General features: G+C 32.9%; 2 protein-coding genes across 5 annotated transcripts in view; both read left to right on the top strand.

The window, feature by feature from the left end:
* The first annotated feature begins 427 nt into the window (after positions 1 to 427).
* On the top strand, positions 428 to 3195 carry LOC145329897 (solute carrier family 60 member 1-like). The gene is made up of 6 exons (XM_080174350.1): positions 428 to 547; positions 779 to 864; positions 1482 to 1588; positions 1710 to 1762; positions 2308 to 2405; positions 2510 to 3195. The coding sequence occupies exons 1-6, from the start codon at positions 497 to 499 to the stop codon at positions 2637 to 2639; spliced, it is 525 nt and encodes a 174-aa protein (XP_080030476.1). The 5' UTR covers positions 428 to 496; the 3' UTR covers positions 2640 to 3195.
* Positions 3196 to 5631: 2436 nt separating this feature from the next.
* The window catches only part of Klp3A (kinesin-like protein 3A), a 37748-nt gene continuing 22190 nt past the window's right edge, over positions 5632 to 21189 (top strand). For all 4 annotated transcript variants that reach the window (XM_080174349.1, XM_080174348.1, XM_080174347.1 and 1 more), the window contains exons 1-18: positions 5632 to 5693; positions 8066 to 8237; positions 8652 to 8684; positions 9113 to 9234; positions 10086 to 10136; positions 10796 to 10894; positions 11785 to 11832; positions 12150 to 12226; positions 12954 to 13080; positions 13938 to 14010; positions 14285 to 14358; positions 15590 to 15727; positions 15873 to 15980; positions 16581 to 16715; positions 18261 to 18355; positions 18638 to 18724; positions 19485 to 19641; positions 20083 to 20205. In XM_080174349.1, coding sequence (XP_080030475.1) covers positions 5658 to 5693; positions 8066 to 8237; positions 8652 to 8684; positions 9113 to 9234; positions 10086 to 10136; positions 10796 to 10894; positions 11785 to 11832; positions 12150 to 12226; positions 12954 to 13080; positions 13938 to 14010; positions 14285 to 14358; positions 15590 to 15727; positions 15873 to 15980; positions 16581 to 16715; positions 18261 to 18355; positions 18638 to 18724; positions 19485 to 19641; positions 20083 to 20205 — 1755 coding nt within the window. In that variant the 5' untranslated portion in view covers positions 5632 to 5657. The remainder of the gene's footprint in view (positions 5694 to 8065; positions 8238 to 8651; positions 8685 to 9112; positions 9235 to 10085; positions 10137 to 10795; positions 10895 to 11784; positions 11833 to 12149; positions 12227 to 12953; positions 13081 to 13937; positions 14011 to 14284; positions 14359 to 15589; positions 15728 to 15872; positions 15981 to 16580; positions 16716 to 18260; positions 18356 to 18637; positions 18725 to 19484; positions 19642 to 20082; positions 20206 to 21189) is intronic.

Here is a 21189-nt window from a genome sequence, read left to right as displayed (position 1 = left end):
TGGTTACCAAGATCTTAAGGGACAGACGGACAGACATCAAGCTACTTTGTATTATAGACTAGCTGCTACACCCCCTAGGAGGGGGAAAAATCGACCTCATCTCATATTAAATTTGAGTTTCAAAAGAATAAAAAAAATATTTTTTTGGGGAGGGGGGGTGGGTAAAGACACCCTCCCCAAAAACAGTTTACAACCTTCCCATGACCTATAAGAAGCTTCACTGTAAAGGAGAACAATATCGGTTCAGCGGTTAGCGAGATCCTTCGGGACAGACAAAAAACGCTTACTACTTTATATAATAGGATAAACCGATTGAGTTACCTTTTTTAGGGAAGCTTTTATAGATTCCCGAGGGTCATTTCAGGCTATTTCAAATGTAGATTTCAGTCTTTCAAGCTATTTTACTGCTCCCCTTCCAATAGAGACCCCTAGATTCTAGGGGCGCATTTGCTAGTATGATAAAAAGTTGATTCATCATCAAAGGATATATCAGCCTATGGCAACAACATTTGGACTTTGCGGACCTCTGGACCTTTTACCTTCACAGGTATTCTGCCTATAGTTATTCCAGTGTGGCTTTAAAAACGATTAATATCTGCTGGATTAGAACCAGGTCTCAGCCATACTAGTAGGGCAGATTGTCATACTCAGGTTTAGGCTTACAGCTGATTTTTGAAATTGTAAAGGGTTGATTTCCATGAGGCTTACAGGGGGCTGACGCACAGCTGCCAAGCCCTGCTATAAGTATACAAAATGTTTCATATATGATACTGTTTAGGCTGCAGCCACGGATTCATTTTATAATGGAGGCTTTATGTGTGGAAGGCTTATCTCATTAGTAGCAGTCAGTTTTCTTACTCCTAGGTAAATATTTTTCTAGTATGGCTTCAAAACCAATTTATATTATTCTTCATGTAGCACATAGTTCCTATTCAGCCAGTACATCACCATTATAAGCCAGATTGGGGAATCTGGCTGCTTCCAGAATTGGTCCAGAGGTCTCTGACTGTGAGTGCAGCAATCTCCCATCCTGTCTTACCAACACAGAATCTTTAACCAAATGATATCATGTATAGCATCGAATTACAGACAACATTCCATGAATACTAACTTAAAAATCTTAAATCTAATACCAGTTTAGTTAGCCAGGGTCTTGGGCACCTCAGGGCTTACAAAACTGGTTTTAATCTTAAAATTTTTCATTTTAATATCAAGAAAAAGCTGTTTATAATACAATGTGATAAATGACTATAGTCATAACATGTTCTTGTGTTATGTCACTCTATATGTTTGTCTGGTTGTATGAATTTATGTTTGTCCTAATTCTAACAAATTTTGTTCTAAAATTAAAAATTAAATAGCAAACAATCATCAATGATTTTATAAAATTTGTGTTTATCTACATTAATTTTATTTATAATAGCTCTTTAGTAACCAAAGAGCAAAAATCGTTAAAAATAAAAAGAATATATTTATTTCAGAACTATTATAATCATATCTTTGATAAACTGTGTCCTTGCCGCCATCTTGCTTTGTGTTGTGGCGGGTACTAGTATGTACGGTCTGTACATAGGTACTGCCTGGATAGGTAAGAATAGGATAGATATTAATTATACTTCTAGAAGCTTTTATAGAAAAGTAAGAAATATTTGAATTAACAAAACTTGTAAATAAAAATCTTCCTAATTTACAAACAATTTATTGTTTAGGTTTTTTCTTGTCTTGGCAATTTGGCGCCACCTACTCTTGGGTTGCAACAAAGGTGATTATAATTGATTTATTACCCTAGATAGTCAATCATACAAAGATCTGTCTGACTTACATAGAATATATTCAAAATGGAATAGCTGAAGAAGAATTTTATTTGTATATAAAAGTAACATGATGTCTATGTGTACGTGTTTGGGTGTGTCTCTCTGTACGGAAGGATCTTGCTTACTTCTGGACTGATATGTTCTACTTTACAATGCAATCTCTAGGTCCTGGGGAGGCTGATAACTACCCTCCCCCCAAAAATCCTCTTTTTATTTTAGTTTATGAAAACAAAACCTTCCCCCCCCCCCTTTATAAAAGTTATAAACCTACCCAGGATCTATGAGAAGCAATTTTATAAAGGAGAATCATATCAGTTCAGCAGTTAACACAAAATAATCATGCTTAAATTAATTATATTATTTTTTGTCTACAATAATAATTTACTGTTTTATTTTATCCAAACTACTGTTAACTTTCAATGCTGTGCTATAATTGTCCTTGTTTTTACATTGTTTACTACTTTCCAAATAATTGCCTTTTTTTGTTGTTAAGGTTGACATTACAGGGAAGCTCTCCTGTTTTCCATTCATCTCATGTGGTGTGGGCAGTTTGATAACCCCGCCTTTAGTTGGATTCATATTTACTTCCAGGTAATCTTTAACAATAAACTCTAAAGATAGAGAGCTAAAACTGAATAAATTTTAAAATATGGGTATGACATATAACTGATATTAATATTAATATTTTTTTTCAGTTTGGGTCCAATGTCCATAATCTACCTGACCCTGATATTTTGCCTGGTGGAGTGTGTTCTCTTTCTGGCCATGGTTCTCATGGCTAAATCTCTTTACCCTGGTATACCAGTAAATATTCCAGCACTCTAGATCATCATGGTTCTCATGGATAAATATATCTACCCTGGTATTCCAGTAAATATTCCAGCACTCTAGATCATCATGGTTCTCATGGCTAAATATCTCTACCCTGGCATTTCAGCAAATATTCCAGCACTCTAGATCATCATGGTCCTCATGGCTAAATCTCTCTACCCTGGTATTCTAGTAAATATTCCAGCACTCTAGATCATCATGGTCCTCATGGCTAAATCTCTCTACCCTGGTATTCTAGTAAATATTCCAGCACTCTAGATCATCATGGTTCTCATGGCTAAATCTCTCTACCCTGGTATTCCAGCATCAAAATATTTACACATAGATATTTTGATTATATAGATAATTTATTCTATTTATTTTATTATTTTATATTGTATTATGCGAACAGATTATATTTCCTCCGAAAAAATCCTTTTAAAAGGCGAAGTTTTTACACAAGTTTTCATGCATGTTCGTTTATTGAAATCAGTGCAAAGGTTTCAAATTGTTTCATCAATATACATATATATTGCTCAATAATATTAAATCTATCGTAAACTTTTATCTTATTTTTTATATGTAATAATAAAGATGTGATTTTTACTTTTTCCTGTAAGCTTCATATATCTCCTTCTCACATTAGAAATTTAGACTTCATTGAATTTTGTAATCCGATTGAAATACTTTTTAGTAGCGAAGCTACTCTATAATTCGAAATGTCCGTCCGTCTGTCCGTCCATCTGTCCGTCTGAGACAAAGTGGGGGAAACGTGATTTTCTCGGCTCCTATAAAAGATAGACAGCTGAAATTTTTAGTGAAGATTCTTATAACATATGCCCATCTAATCTATACATTGTTTTGTCCAACCGTCTGTCATTTGGGGTGCTAGATCGATTCCTACATTTTCATGTTTTTCTGATTTTCTCAACTCCTTTTTAAGATAATGGGCTGAAATTTTCAGGGATTGCTTAAATTTACATTTTAAATATTTTCCTTAAGTTTTATTACGATTTTTTTATTAATAGGGGTGCTAGATCGATTCCTAGATTTTTAGGTTTTCTATTGTTTTCTCAATTCCTATTCAAAATTTACGGCTGAAATTATCAGGGATTGAATATGCTAATAGTCTACATATTTCCATCAAGTTTCATTAAGATTTGTTTATATATTGTGGTGCTAGATCGATTCCTAGATTTTTAATTTTTTGTGATTTAAAGGTTGCGTGATTTTGAAGTTTTCGTCATTTCCCTATTTCATCAAATATATAGGATGACACTGGTATATGGTAAATATATTCATAATATACATTCATAATTTCTGAGCTTCGCTACTTATGGATGCTGTCATCCTTGTTGATATCTGTTTTTACTTTAAAAATACAAATTTTTAACCATTAAATGCATTTTTTTCTGGGCAAAGCTTATCTATATTTAGGCTCCATCCGTCCGTTCCACCCGTCCGTTCCACCCGTCCACAACGGATAGCTCTTTTCATTAATTTTAAAATTAGAAAGAATTGTCCATTCGATTTTAAACTTTGCATTGGGATTCCTATGACAGTTTTGTATTATTTGGAAAGCGTAGCAACTCTGTTATCGTTAACAGAAAGTTCGTACATCACAATGCATGGTGATTTTTCAACTTTTTGACAACAACATTTGGATTGATAATTTTGATCATTTCTATTATTAATAGATAACACTAAGCGTTAATTAAATCATGTTAGCATAGTCCTCGGTTTTAAAACTTGGAATGGTGATTCCTACAACAGATAAGAATAATTTATAAAGCGTAGCAACTCAATACCAGAAAGTCCGTGTGTACATTTTAAACAATATAATATCTTTTTTTCAAAAACAATATTTACTTGATCTTTTAATATGGAGCTTTAGAACTATAAGGTATAATGTTATAAGCTTAGCAATTTTTAAACAAGTCTTGAGAGAGTACAGATTAAGTTCGCCTAAAATAAACTAATCGGGACCAATAAGAAACTTAGGACCAGTGGTTAGCAATGTCTTTTGGTACAGTTTCTATACTAAATCTGGGCTATTTTTTAAGAACACAATTCTTAATTTTATTCTCGGATCGACGTACGAACATTTTCTATTCTATGTAAAGCGACGCATTGAAAACCTTATCATTATTTCAATTTTATTATTAGTACGACGACATTAATTATTTTTTATTTAAATGACGCGCGTTTCGCGGCATTTATTAAACAGTTTTAAAATCGCCGCGATTTCGAAATTAGTTAAGTTATTGGTCCAACTACCTGTTAAATCAAAATAAAACCAGTTTTATGTAAGGTTTTATATATTTTTCAATACATTTGTGATAAATATACGTTTTTCTATTACTAAATAATAATTACCTATATATTTCTTTTTTTTTGCTTTAACAATTAAAGTAACAATTACTTTCCATTAGTCAGAAGTATAAGGGGGAAAAAATATTTATGATGATTTCTGTAGTTTAAATTGGTTTATAAGTTTGAACAAAGTAATCCTGATCCAAGAGTTTCCACAGCTTTTAAGGCAAAGATTGAGAGATCGTGTTTGGTAGAGCTGTATTTACTAGTAATTATTAAATGATTTTATTTTCATGACAACTGTCACCTCCCTCAGGGAAGAAAGGGATAAAACAATGGACTGTTTATTACACTAGTCCCCAAAGTTTCATAATAAAGATTCTTTATATTCTTTGTCTATCAACTTTGGGGACTTTTATCGAATTTTGTTAATATAGTTTACATATTTTAGTCGAGTGTCCCATAGTTTCATCTTTGTAAGGGACATTTTGTGTAGATTTATTTTACATGAAATGATCGACCATTGTCTTATCCCTGCCTCTCTCCCTAATTAATTAATAAATTATAGTAAGTTATTTAATACAGTTATTTATTTATAATACCTGTCTAAACATAGTTATACCTAGCTTTAAATAATCTCTAAATTATTATCTAGCTAGGTAGTTATAAAATTAAACTAATTCTAAATTTATTTCAGAATCTTGCATGTAAATCTTAAGTATGGCGTCGAATGATGATAAAATCATCCCGGTTAAGGTGGGTTTTAATTCTAATATTGGCTTGCGAAAAAACAAACAATATAATTCACCCTTCTCTTAAAGAAAGTATGGTAACAATTTGAAAGCGAAGCTAAAAATTATTATTGAAAAGATAAGATATTGGGATAAAAATGTGACGTAATAACTTTTTGTGGTACACGGTTAGTTTTTTATTAAATGAATAAGTTAGGGTACAATGTTTGGCACTTTCGATATAAGTAAATGATAATAACAAAGCCACAGAATACGATAATACCTTCAGAAAAATCGATGAAAATAGTTTTCATAGGTACTAAATTTTGTTTTTTTATATTTTTTCTAAAATGTCATGACAGAAGATGCAAAATGTCGTCTTAGTTTTTTGAAAGGATTAATCTTCTCTGAAATCTAAATTATCAAAATATTTTTTTTGGTAAATGATTATACGATATATGTAAAACATTTTATCAGAAAGAAATATTTAAAATTGGGAAGTAGAAACCTGAATAATTTTTCTTGTGGAAATAGTTTTCTGCAAATGTTGATAAACATATGTCTGCTAGCATTAAGATGTTTGTACTGCCAATACACGTTGGGTTTTATTTAAAGAATTTCTTTAAAATGTTTTTTTTTTACATTGTATACCAATAACGCAATATTTGCTATCAGAAAACCCCCGACTAAGACTCGCCTACGACCCGATCTTTTAGGATTGCTTTGTAATTTACATTTTTGAAAGTCTTTCAACAGTATACACAGCAAATTCTCTCTTTTTTAACTAACTTTCCAAATAATATACCTAAAGCATTTGAATTGACAAAGGCTATGCTAATATTTTTACCATTCAAGTTTATTTAATATCCTAATAAATAGCGCAACCCTCCAAGTTTATGACTACTTTTCATGAACATATGATCTAAAGAATAAGCTCTGACGCAATGTCATATAAGGATATTATAATATTCATTAAAAAAGTTGTTATTTTTGCATATATGTTACATTTTACAGTGTTTTGTGGCTCAAAAGAAAGACAATTAAAAATTATTTCATATTATATAGTTTAAATTACATAAGATAACCTAGAAATAGTAAAAAATTCCCTTTCTTTTTTTGTCGCAAAAGAGAATTCAACAAAGATTTTCATTAAAAAACACCTTAGTGTAAAAATTAAAAAGTTTAAACATGGTCACAAAAAGATTCAATTAGTTTATCAAATGTTTCATTTTCAGCAAATGACGATTAATCTCTATTACAAAGAATAAAGTGTAAAAAGATATTCTCGTTTTAATTTTAAGCAACTTAAAATGCATTTTAATACCTTTTAATGATTTTTTTTTTAAAACATCATTTTATAAAATGTTATTGATTTTTAAAGTTATATATTAGAATGTTTTTAAATTTTGTTAACATTTTGTTTTAAATGTAGAAAATTGGTAATTCTAAACATTCAAAAAATGATTTTATTAAATTTTCATCACTTAAATTGCATGTTTGATGAAATTTTCAACTGATAATTCAAGAAAAATCGTTTAAGTTTTATTATATTTTACTTTGAAATGTTAAAAAAAATATATTATTGTCAAAAATGTGGAAGTTATACTTTCCTCAAAAAAAGGCCTAAAACAAGCAAATTAACACGTGTAATGAGATTTTTTTCTTTCAGGTTTAATTTTAAGTAATTATTGATATTTTTTGTAAAAAGGATTTTATATAAAAAGTTTTAAAACTCGAGTTATGTAGTGGTTCTAAAAAAGGTTGCGAATTTATGCAATTTTCTTGCAAAAAAAATTTTCTAGGATTTTAAAAATAGCAAAGGGTGTTATTAGACGTACTTACAGATACAATTGCTAAGTCATTTTGGCCAAACACTAAAATAAAGTTTTGACATCTGAGGGTCCAGCCGTGGGTAATTTATGTCGACACGTTTCAAATATATTTTTTTTTCATGATTATAGAGAATATTTTAAGCTTTTACGAGAACTGTAAATTATTTGATAAAACCAATCTGTTTTAACTTAATATTCATTAATAACATTTTTGTGTATTTTGCTTTTATGACCTAGAGCTTACGTACTCATGTTTTACACTGATTATAGACAGTTTAGTAATCTTAGTAAAAGCGACAATATATATTTTAATTTAAGGATTTATAGTTTTAAAAAGCTGATAGTTTTAAGATGAGCCTCAAAAGATTGGAACAATCTGCATATGAATGTTAAATCTGCAGTCAAAATATTAGTTGTAAAAAAACTCTTGGATAAATATACCTATTGAAAATAGTGATTCAACAGCCTCCTTCTATGTTCCTATTTGACTTCTTGGAGTTATCCTAACATAAACTTCCTAAAGCTTTCCTCAAATAAAATGTATCATTCATTTCAATATTTGCAGGTTGCACTTCGTATCCGTCCCATAAGCACCAAAGAATCCCGGGAGGGGTGTCAGACAGCCCTGGAACTCATACCCAATGAACCCCAAGTATTGATTGCCAATTCCAACAAATGCTTTACCTACGACTATGCGTTTGATGGAGAGTCGGAACAAGTTCAAATTTACTCACAGGAAAGATATACAATATTAATAAAGGATTGATATATTGATGCTTTTTTCCAATTTGACTAGCGGGCACTGAATCTGCACCTATCAATAATTTATAACATAATTGAAAATATGTGGAGGTTATTTTCACCTGTTTCTAACCCCTGCAGGGGCATTAAAACTTTTGCTGCCCAATACCGAATGCAACCTAACCTGACTTATTGAGTCACCAAGTAAAAGATTGAACAAAAATTTGATAAATTACCAATGTATGTTTTTTTATGAGACATTGTAATTTTTTTTTAGCTTTTTAGGATGTATAGGTATTAATGAATTAGTGACTTCAGGCCTACTATGATTTTTTTCTCTATATCCAATTTCATATTACAAGTTATGTTATCTTAAACTTATTGATTTTATAATGCATATCTACAACAGGCAGTTAGGCCGATCCTGGAGAAGATTTACAAAGGTAAAAATTTATATTTTGCTGGTAGCTATTAAAGGATGCATACTAGCATAGGTTTATGTTAAAGGCTGATATAATCTCAAATTCTAAAAAAATATGATATTTTAAGTTGGACTAACAAGGACTTTAAAGTTCCACAATATTTCTTTTTGTTTTTGCTCAGTAGCTTGCATAGGGTTTTGTCAGGTGGTATAATTTAGAGGTAATGTAAAAAGAGTGAAGACAGACTTGTTAGACGGTTTTTCTTATTGGTTATTCCAGTTACATAGATTTTACGTATCAATACCAACTATGAAATATATGCACCTATGTACATAAATACTTGATTTTAAGTTTGAATCGTTCAATTTGTGAATGAGTGGGTGAATTGTTTTTCTATGCTTATGAAACACTTTGTAATGAAAAGTTTTATGCTTTAAACCGGTTTCTAGGTTTCAATGTTACCGTGTTGGCGTACGGTCAAACAGGATCCGGTAAAACCTTTACCATGGGAACCTCCTACACTTCTGCCATTGATCAAGAAAATGAAGGAGTTATACCCAGAGTTGTCAGGAAATTTCAATGATTATTTGAAGGCGAGAGGGGGTTCCTTTAGCATTACGTATATAAATATTTAGAACTAGGCAGCTAAAAATTGAGAAAAGCTTTTACCTTACATATGTATAATTATATGGAAGTTCAATTAAAATAAAGAGGTATTAAAATCCTAGTTTGATTATGAAAATAATGCATTGTGCCATTACCTTATGTTATGATTTTATCCATTTATTAACATCAAACGCTGTGTGAAGTAGGGATGGGAATCCGTCGAATTTTTAGGCCGGATTCGGATTCCGGATTCTGAAGGAATCCGTCAAAAAAAGTGACGGATTCTTGCGGATTCCGGATTCTTATTTTTGGCGGATTCCGGATTCGGATTCCGGATTCTAGCAGTATTTTAAAAGGCCGTCCGTCACAGAGGGATAGCTTTTTTCGTTAATTTATCACTATGTTACTTGGTTGAAGCCTTGATTTGTTTAAAGTGTTGACTTCCAGCATAACTAAAACATTTACATCACATTAGTAAATTTAAAAATTTAAGTGCTACGTATGTCCTAAAAATGTGCTTGGTATTTTCTAACCTATTTAAATTAAATTTAGCCTACCAATTTAGAATCCGGAATCCGCTATAAAAAACGGATTCCGGATCCGGATTCGGATTCCAAAATTGGCCGAAAATTGGGCGGATTCCGGATTCGGATTCCGGATCCGGATTCCCATCACAAGTGTGAAGAATAATAGTTTTGTTAATTTAAATTGATCTTGCTTGTTTATATAGGAATTTTTCTAACTTATTTCATAATATAGGCACTTAATAATCCTTAAAGAAAAAAATAAAATACTCATTGATTTTTATTTAACAGGGATATTTTTAACCACATTGATACACACAAAAGTACGGAGTTCTTAGTTAAGGTTAGTTTTTTTTATTAGGGGGAGGTAAACCTACATTAAAGTAACTGACATAAAAAAGAGTTATAACACACGAAATTTTTCTTGACATGTAATCAGGGGTGTATATTCTGCATGGGATCCCCGGCTCAGGGGGGGGGGGGGAAATAAAAAATAAGTTGTTGGAGGGAAAAAAAATTTAAAAATTAAGAAAACTGAAAACATTTTTTCCATTTCGCCCCCCTCCTTGGTTAAAAAAACTAAAAAAATGTGTGATAGGAGGGATAAAATAAATAAATTATAGAGTTCTTTAAATATTTTTCTATTTTCCCCCCTACTTTTTAAGAAAAATCTAGGGGGGAAAAAAAATAAAAAATTTTGTAGCAGGGGAAAAAAAAATCTTGTGCAGAATATACACCCCTGCATGTAATACAAAGTGGAACTGTCAGAAACGGAAGTGGAACTTCCGAAATCCGCCATCTCCCGTTATATTTAAACTAAGAACTACCATGCCAAGTAAATACTGTAACTCAAGCTTATGCCGAGTCTTTAAAGTTTGATTTATTAAAATAGCTTTTCCTCACTACCTTTTTATGACATATTTACAGAAAATCCAATAAAAAGAGTAGGTAACACAATCGTGTATTTCCTTAAGATTAAATTAAAAATTAGATATTTTTTAGGCTTCATTTATTGAGTTATACAATGAACAGTTATTTGATTTGTTATCTCCCAAACCTAAAAAAGAAGATACCATTGTTGATATCAGAGAAGATGTAAAGGTAAGTTAAAATTATATTTCTGTGAATTAGTGTGACTTCAATATTAATCTCTCTAACGGCAGAATTTATAGATTACTTTTTATGTCTTAAAAACGTTGTGTTCTTTCTTCTTGAAGTGTTGAGCCTGTTGGTATATACTAGCACACTGTGGGCTGGAATTAAATCAAGACAAAAGTAAGTGCCGAGCCCTGGGACCTATGTATGGTGAAAATAGACATAAAACCATGATGATTCCAGGTAAAACCAAAATATTTCAGCGGGGGCTTTTTGAGAAAATTAGATTTAAAAATTTCAAGTTCAATTTTCACCCCCTAGGAGTTGCCGCAAAATAATGACAAGAAAAGCAAATATTATCTATTTTAAATAATGAACAACTTTCTTTTATGAAGTCCTTCTTAAAACCTCTATATATATGATTTATTTTAGGCTAAATTTTCGTGACCTTTGCAAAGCAAGTGATAAAAATGGCCATTTATTAACTCCCTTCAGGAGTGGTTTTATGAAGAACTTTATAAAAGCAAAGTTGTTCAAAATTTAAAATAAATAATATTTGCTTTTCTTGTCATGATTATGCGGCAACTCCTAGGTGGTGAAAATTGAACTTGAAATTTTCAAATCTAATTTTCTCAAAAAGCCCCCGCTGAAATATTTTGGTTTTACCTGGAATCATCATGGTTTTATGTCTATTTTCACCATACATAGGTCCCAGGGCTCGGCACTTACTTTTGTCTTGATTTAATTCTAGCCCACAGTGAGCAGTATTTAATCTTTTCCTCCAATATTTTTCATCTATAGCAAGGGTCCCTTTGTTGGAAAAAAAATAGGGGTTTCTATCAATTTATCGTTAGTTCTTTTTATCCTTTAAGACTCTTAATATTGTTTTTTTTTAGGGTATCAAAATCCCAGGTTTGACCGAGCAGCCAGTAGGTAGCCTCCAGGTATAATTTTCATTTATAATTTGTGGCCATGCCACTAGCTTACAGTGGCTTTGTCAGCAGAAGTTGGGGGTTATTATCCCAGCCCCCGACGTATAACCCGTACTTTAATCAGTATATACTTAAAATATTTTTCTTGGCTGCTAGATTTTCGATGCTCTTGTAGGTGGGTGGGTGTGTTGATAGGTGGTGTTCCTTTTGAAACAATAGCCTTTTTGCCGTAGTATGGCTTCTATGACAGCTTAAATTTTAATTATAGCCTTTAATATATTTTTAGAATTTGTCAACCTAAGAATAATCAAACATTGTATTTATTTAAGGAAACTATGAATGTAATTGAAAAAGCCAGCGGTGGGCGTGTCACAGCTGCCACTGCAATGAATCTTACAAGCTCCAGGTAAGTAACATTTTAACTCGTATGGGAGTAGCTGCTGTCGTTACCACTAATGTTAGGTCCGTCAACTAGAGGGAACATAGTCTTGCTGTTAAAAACATCTAGGACGTTAAGGAGTGTAATACTTTTCAAATATACAGAACTGAAGGTATTAGGTATTCTTAAACTATTTACCTAGCCAATATTTTAAGTCTAACTTTTATCGTGCAAAAAGAGGGGGGGGGGGGGTAATGCAACCATCTCGTAAGCAATGTATAAATGGCACTTAGAATTCGAATTTCGATCTGAAATTTTGCATGAGCAATCCTTGGTAGGTCTATTTTCCCTAAATCGGCTTAGCCGTTTTTGGCTATTTTTAGGGCAAATCTGTCATAAATTACGTTCAACTATTTGAAACATATTTTTGCTTTAAATCATGTAAAATGATACAAAAAAAACATTTTTTAGATTTCTAGTACCAGCAACTACCGGTCAGAACCGTTTAAAAACGTTTTGGAGTGGTAAAGATTATTATGAGGAGATAGGTTTCGTGATGGATTTGCCTCGAAAAAAGCCAAAGAAATAGGCTAAACGGCTGAGCCGTTAGCCGTTACTTATCCAACTTTTTGTTCGATTTAGGGAAAATAGACCTACCAAAGATTACTCATGCAAAATTTCAGATCGAAATTCGAATTCTAAGTGCCATTTATACATTGATTACGAGATGGTTGCATTTGAAAATTTGTTTTAGATCACATGCAATTTTTACGTTGTCTGTGGAGGCAAGACCTACAAGCGGGCAAGGTTTTCCTACCATGTCCAAGTTTCATATGGTAGATTTGGCCGGCTCAGAGAGACAAAATAAAACTAAAGCTAAGGTAAGTAAATACAAGGATGAAAATTAACAATTGAAGAGTGACAGTGTTTATATATTGGGAGCTATGATCATAGAGATGCTTGAAACATTATTCCTAACTGTCACCTATACAAAGATTAAGAGAATTGGACTAGTTTTATTTATGATTTTGTATCCCGGGCCCACTTTTATATGATGTTACGTACAGACGGACCAGTAGAAGCTACCTATAACAAATATTTTAAGAACAAGAACAAATATTTCTATAAGAATCATAGCAAAACTCTTATAGATCTGTGTTAAACTTCTTTTAATAGTTTGCTTAGACCAACAGACATTCTTTAGTTCCTGCACTTAAAGTCATTCCTATTTATCAGTACCTTGTGAATTTAGTATTCTGATGTTTTTTTTACAAGGTGTATAGAAGGGTATCAACATTTACATCTTTATTTACAGGGTGTCCGGTTAAAGGAGGGTATCAACATAAACATTTTTATTTACAGGGTGTCCGGTTAAAGGAGGGTATTAACATAAACATGTTTATTTACAGGGTGTCCGGTTAAAGGAGGGTATCAACATTAACATGTATATTTACAGGGTGTCCGGTTAAAGGAGGATATCAACATAAACATGTTTATTTACAGGGTGTCCGGTTAAAGGAGGGTATCAACATAAACATTTTTATTTACAGGGTGTCCGGTTAAAGGAGGATATCAACACAAACATGTTTATTTACAGGGTGTCTGGTTAAAGGAGGGTATCAACATTAACATGTTTATTTACAGGGTGTCCGATTAAAGGAGGGTATCAACATTAACATGTTTATTTACAGGGTGTCCGATTAAAGGAGGGTATCAACATTAACATGTTTATTTACAGGGTGTCCGGTTAAAGGAGGGCATCAACATTAACATGGGCCTTCTTGCTTTAGGAAATGTCATTTCTGCTCTAGGTAATTAAACTTTTAAAACTTATCTTAATATGGTTATGTTATGCATGTTAATGATTTACGATTTTTTTCAAAACAAAGCCTACCCCTCAATGTCAAACTAACCTCAATGACAAGTGTCCTTAATCATTAAACCCTTATGAAATAAACCCCACATAAAGATAATTCAATTTTTTACGTCAATTTTGAAAAAAAAACTCTCAAGCACAGTAACAACAGACCCATCCATCGATAACCCTATCTTTAAACAAACCTATTAGGTATATTTGTTTATTAGGAGATGATAGTAAGGGAGGACAGGGCAGTCTTCATATTCCCTACAGAGATAGTAAACTTACAAGGCTGCTCCAGGTTATTTTTGAGCAAAAGTATTGCCTAATTTTACTCACTTACCATTGACAAAAATTGACATCTAATCAATATCTTATTATCTGACATTAATAAGTTAGTTAAATTAAGCAATACTTTAATTTCATTAAAAAACACGCTGTATTATTATGCTATATGTATAAGGTAAAAAGTTGATGTCTTGTCAGTTAAATTCTGAATTGATAAGTAGGTAAAAGTTTTCCATATCTGGAATGCTAGGTATATATTAATTTAATTCTATATCCAGATTGACCCTCGAAAAAGTATTTTTTTAGCATCTGCAGCCCATATTTCTCAATAAATTATTAAAAAATGTATATGTCCTTGTTCTCTATAGATTTCCACATAAGTTTTGAAAAAGTGGCTGAAGAAAAAGTAACTTTAAGAAAAATGTTTTTTTAAAAGTGAAATGACGTATTTTCTTCACAATTTCAATACTTTTTATAAAACTTATATAAAGATGTATCCAAGAAATTTATTTCATGCTGAAAGCACTTTTTTCACTTGTTCTAAAAGGCATTGTTAGAATAGTGTAAATGCAAAAAAGGGCGTGAATTTAATGGGCGAAAGTAGCGCTTATCCTTCCGGTTGTAAGCATAAATTGGGGAGGAGTTCATTTCAGGTCATATTAAGAAGTAGAGGATAATATAAGGTTTGTGGGTAAATGGTTACAAGAAAAATGCATTAAATAAAATTTTAAAAAGTAAATTTTTATTTGTAAACTTGCTCTTCTTTCTTATTTGTTTTTTAATTGGTTGAAAAACTAAGAAATATTTAGCAATATCCAGTTTCTCAAGCACTTTTTCCAAACTTTGGCTTTAAAAATCTCGGCTGTTAATTGATGTAAAAAAAAATAATTTGATATCCTCTGATGTGAAAATTTATAGAGAACAAGTACATATGCATCTTTTAATATTTGATTGAGAAATATGGGCTGCAGATGCTAAAAAATACTTTTTCGAGGGTCATACCTACTGTAGTTTTTTTTTCATATAAAATTAAGACACCCAAAATTGTGTCCATATTTCAGCGTATTATATTAAAATGAATTTTTTTTTATAATTTATTATTCGTAGAAAATTGCCTGTAATACGATGCTATACATGATTTTCAGTATGGCCGCTTAGAACCCGTTCTAATCTACCGTACATCAATCGGTTTCAAAGCCATACCGGAAAAAAAACTATTCTGTAATTATATTTTTCCTATTAAGGATTCACTGGGAGGTAACTCACACACCCTGATGATAGCTTGTTGTTCGCCAGCTGACAGTAACATTGATGAAACCATCAGCACTCTCAGATATGCTGACAGGGCTAGGAAGATTAAGAATAAACCCATCGAAAATAAGGTAACTATGTAATCTACTGCAGGGGTGTATATTCCAAATGGGATCTTCAAAAAACAATCTAATCTACATGAATGATTATATCAACTCTTAAAGTTGTGTCATCGTAAGTAGTTTATTATTTTTAAATTTTGATCTGTTATTTTAGGAGGCTGGTGAAATTGGTCGGCTAAGAGCTCAATGTCAGCAGCTACAATTACAGCTGCTGCAGTGTCAAGGAGTTTCTAATCCAGCCGCCAGTTCCACAGAAGTTCAGGTACATTAGCATCATTATTTACTGCTGCTACGATCATATAAATCCAGGGGTGTATATTCTACATGGGATCCCCGGCTCAGGGGGGGGGGGGGGAATAAAAAATAAGTGGTTGGAGGGGAAAAAAATGTAAAAATTTAGAAAACTGAAAACATTTTTTCCATTTCCCCCCCTCCTAGGTGAAAAAAAAACTAAAAAAATGTGTGGCAGGAGGGAAAAAATAAATAAAATATAGAGTTATATAAATATTTTTCCATTTTCCCCCCTACTTGGTGAGAAAAAACAAGGGGGGGGGGGGAAAAAATTTAAAAAATTGTCGCCGGGAAAAAAAAATAAATCTTGTGCAGAATATACACCCCTGTATAAATCATATACATTTCTCCTATAGCGTTAAGGAAATGCAGACAAAAAAAGTGAAATATATAGAAGATTCGCCCAAAAGATTTATAAAGCTACCCTTTAAAGGAGAACCATACCGGTTCAGCGGTTAACGAGATCCTTCGGTAGAGACACAGACTGACAAACGAACGTTCTGTTACTTTATTATAAGGATAGAGAGAAAACAAGCTAAAAAATGTATTTTTTTTATGAAATATATTTTAGATGATGCGGGAACAGATGGATAGATTGTCTGCTGAGAACCTGGAGCTGACCTCTGCCCTGCAGTCAGCCATGGAGGACAGTGCACACATGAGTGAGAAACTTCTGCTCAGTGAACAAGCACAAGATACACTCAGGGTAAGCACTAGGGATGGCAATCCATATCCGGAATCCGGATCAGGAATCCACCCAATTTTTGGCCAATTGTGGAATCCGGATCCGGAATCTGTTCTTTAATAGCGGATTCCGGATTCTTATTTGGTAGGCTTAAATTAGCGTCTTCATTTTTTCTTTCAACTCCTCCTCTTTGAAGGTAAAGATTTTCATCATTATATATAATATATTTTAAAATCTGGTTCGATTCTCGGAAGTGAATTATAGAGAACATCAAGAACATAGATTTTTAGGACATATGTAGCACTTAATTTTTTTAATTTAAAAAAAAATCTTTTTAAAATATTGATAGAATCCGGAATCCGCAAAAAAATAAGAATCCGGAATCCGCAAGAACCCGCCACTTTTTTTTTGACGGATTCTTTAAGAATCCGGAATCCGAATCCGGCCCAAAAATTCGACGGATTGCCATCACTAGTAACCACGCTTCTTAGATCTTATCAAACTTTGGCTTCCTCTTATAAAATGGGGAGGGAGGGGGATTTACTTAGATATCCCGTGATACCAAAAGTTTAGGGAGTATTCTTTGAAACCAGTGTTGTGGATCCGGAACCGGATCCGCAAGGATCCACATTTTTTAGAGTCCAAGGATCCAGATCCGCAAAAAAATGCGGATCCGGATCTGGATCCTGGGGTATGAATTTATGGAAATGATGAGAGCCAATCTTTAAGGTTTAGGTTCAGACTTGAAAATTAAAAGTATTTTGACTTCAAGATTAAAGAATAAATATTTTTTTGAAAAAATTGGTAATTTTATTGTTATTGTCAAGGATCCGGATCCGGTCGGATCCGGAGCCGGATCCGCACTGACCAAATTTGGAGGATCCGGATCCGCATACAATCAATGCGGATCCGCAACACTGTTTGAAACATTATAGAAAGTAAAAAAATGAATATTTTAGAACCATGTATTAGTATTTAGAAGCTCCATTTGTTAAGATATCAAACTCTTATAGGTAAATATTGTAAGTTTAATACTATATTTCATCGCCAATGGTTTTAATTTTTTCATTCATTATCATCAAAACTAAGATTTAGATTTTTCATTTCATTGCATCTATTGAGTAGATAACATTTGACTAGGGTTGGCAATCCGTGAAATTTTTAGACCGGATTCGTATTCTTACAAGAATCCGTCCAAAAATGGCTGATTCAGGATTCTTATTTTTGGCGGATTCCGGATTCGGATTCCAGATTCTAGCAATATTTTAAAAGACATTTTAAAAAATTACGTGCTACATATGTCATACAAATTAATGTTCTTGGTGTTCTCCATAATTAATTTCCGAGAATCGAACTAGATTTTAGTATTTTGTATATAATAATGATAATCTTTGCCTTCAAAAAGGGGGAGTTGAAAGAAAAAACTCATGAAGCTAATTTTAGCCTACCTTTTAAGAATCCGAATCTGCTATTAGAAAACGGATCACGGATTCGGATGACATAAAATATTTTTGTATGTTTGTTATTGGAATTGTACCTGTGGACTTAATTTGTGGGCGTGTTTAGGTAAAGCTGACCGAACTGTCGGCGCAAACAGAGGAAGCTTTGAAAGCCCTTGGAGATCTTCCAATGGATAAGAAAGATATCGTGGAAAAATTGAGGTAATTTAAGAGAAATTGCACCTATAGAAGAACCTTTTAACCTCCAATTTTTTAAAAATTACCGTATCATATGTATTAAATGTCTTGTACAAAAATACTCTTTTCTATTAGTGTTCTGTCTGTCCTTCCGTCAACTGGAGGGTTGTATCCTCCCCTTTAAACAATATAACAACCCTCAAAATATTAGCAATTTTATTCAGTAATTGGATGTCAAATAGTAAGACGTTTGTTTTTTTCGTTTCAAAAAGTCAAAAGTTTTTCAGTGAATTAATCATGCTTTAGATCCAAAGTTGAAAGTGTAATGGACCAGCAGAAACAAGCAGAAAAGACCATGCTGGAACATGATATGTCCAGGTTTAATCCATCCAGGTATAATCATATTCAGAGACAGAAATCAAATCAGTTTCAGATAAATCTGTAAGATTTTGGAATTAAAACTCCGAAATCTGTGAAAATCTGGATTTAACTCGCGATGCAAAAATCTTTCGGGACTACCCGGTACCCAATATAACCTATCCTAACTTGACTAATAAGTAATATTATATACATTCTACCTCTCGTTAAAAAATAGCCTACTCCTTATTTTTAACCAATTTCAAAATAAGTTGGAGGGGGGGGGCTTATATCACAGCTTAGAGGGAAATTGCTGGCTATTAGGGCATATGAAGTCTTAAAAGATACAAAAGACATATTCCTTATTATATCCGATAAGAACCATCCATTTTATTAGAGGTAAGACAATGGTCGATAAATCGATGCAAGTACATCCCCACTCCACTGATGATAAACATCTGTAGATTAAAATTGTTAGGTACCTATTGCTTGAGAATTTTGAACACTTAGAAGTCAATTACCATATAAACAAAGAGCCGTCATTATAAAACTTTGGGTACTAGGTGGTGATGACAATACTGACAACCTGGGTTGTCAGTTTGTCAGTATTGTCATCACCACCTTCCTCGAACAAATTAAAAAGGTGATGCAATCCTTGGGTATAGAAGTGATTCATCTGCTCCTTCTGGAGCTTGGTGTAGCAGATGTTGCTCGTGTTGGTGGCCTCCTCGGATGGTTGTGGTGGCGTAAAACCCTCTGCAGTAACAACCCCTTGATTCTACTAATTTTGATTCAGGAACACCAGTGTGGCGGAGCAAGGAGACGACGAGGAGGGTGCCGAGGGTGGCAATGATGGAGAGGAAGGTGGTGATGAAAATACGGATAACCTGGGTGGAGCAACACAGGCCCTCAGACAAAATCAATTGGCCACTCAGCTTGCTGAATTAAATAAGGTAAAAACTTAAATTTATAAATTACCTAGGGTCTATTTTATCGATCAAATATTTGGCATGTTTTTTCTTAAAAAAGAATTAGGTATATATTTGTTATATTTTCCATTTTCCACTATTAAAAAATCAAATTTGAATGCTTCCTCGTAATTTCATGTGATATCCCAGGGACCTAGAGAACATTGGTCTTTTTTAAGTTTCTCTGTGTGTCTTTTCTATCATTAAGTCACACATTTTGAAATTTTTGAAAGTTTGACAAATCCTCGCCGATTTTTATATTTTTGGGGGGCTAAAAGCATTAGAAAATGATTGGATATCTGACTAGGAAGAAGAATGTTTATTTGTTCGTCTCTCAAATGAAAAAAATAGTGAAAACTAGAAAATCTTTATATTTTTTGTCCCAGACTTGCATAGTAGCTAATAATATTCTTTTATTTATTTTAGAATTTGTTGTCAAAACAGGAGCTTGCCGCGAAGATGGGTGCTAACGACGAGAAACTAGCTGAACTCAAGAATCAATACGAGAATCAGTTGAAAACCATGGAGGATGAAATCAGCAAACTACAGGTTTGTATTACCACATAATATTCTTTTGGTGGGTAAACCCCACATTTCTGTGTATGAAACGTCCATATTTCACCTGATTTATGAAAACTAAGGTCTATGCATCATAGCGCGAAGCGTCAAAATAAAGGGGGGAGGCGGATGTGTCACTTTTTGAAACCAAAAGTAAAACGTGTCGTGCATGATCTCAACCCATAAAAGAGTTACAGCTCTAAAATTCGACACAGCAGTTGCTTTTGTGGAGAACAATATGGAAGTGTGAAGAAACAGCGGCGGAATTGCCGCTCCCGCCGAAAACCGCCATTTCCCGCCGATTTTTTTTGCCTTTTTCCGCCTAATTAGACAGTTCTCAATCATCTGAGAAACTTTTTTTCTCATAAAAATGTCCCTTATATTTTCACGTGAAAAAAAAATGCAATTGTAAAATCTTTGAAGTGTCAAGTAAAAATATAAGCGAAATTTTTATGGAAAAAAAGTTTATCTCAGATGATTAAAAATTGTCTATTATGACGAGAAAAGGCAAAAAAAAAATTTCGGCGGGAAACGGCGGTTTTCGGCGAGAGCGACGGTTCCGCCGCCGTTTCTTCACAGTTCCACAAAAGCAACTGCTGTAACGAATTTTAGAGCTGTAAATTTGTTATGGGCTGAGATCATGCACGTTTTACTTTTGGTTTCAAAAAGTGGCACATCCGCCTCCCCCCTTTGTTTGGTAACAATGGTAAGGGGTATGTAACATTCCCTTTTCAATTTTAATAAATATTATAATTATCCCTTAACCAGATTATTATTACTATTCGTTTTGCGCATCTGACTTAGCAGTGCAGCTGTTGGTACAAATTTAGTTAAGAATAGCGCATAAGAAAAATCATTTGGGGAAATTTTAAAAAGGCTTGGATGAGTATTTTTTCTATGGGTTAGGGTGCAGGACGAGGTACTCTTCCTTCAAATTGCTATAGACTTTCCTTGAGCCTTTAATAAGCTTTCTCG

The sequence above is a fragment of the Acartia tonsa genome, chromosome 10, assembly GCF_053477335.1.
Source record: "Acartia tonsa isolate MP-2025a chromosome 10, ASM5347733v1, whole genome shotgun sequence".
Classification (NCBI taxonomy): domain Eukaryota; kingdom Metazoa; phylum Arthropoda; class Copepoda; order Calanoida; family Acartiidae; genus Acartia; species Acartia tonsa.
The sequence above is the reverse complement of the archived record's forward strand: the minus strand, read 5'-3'. Positions and strand labels throughout refer to the sequence as shown.

Coding starts and splice junctions, on each gene's coding strand:
- LOC145329897 (XM_080174350.1), top strand. CDS start 497: ATGGCAACAACATTTGGACTTTGCGGACCTCTGGACCTTTTACCTTCA. Junction 548..778: donor TGGACCTTTTACCTTCACAG/GTATTCTGCCTA, acceptor GATACTGTTTAG/GCTGCAGCCACGGATTCATT. Junction 1,589..1,709: donor CATAGGTACTGCCTGGATAG/GTAAGAATAGGA, acceptor TTTATTGTTTAG/GTTTTTTCTTGTCTTGGCAA.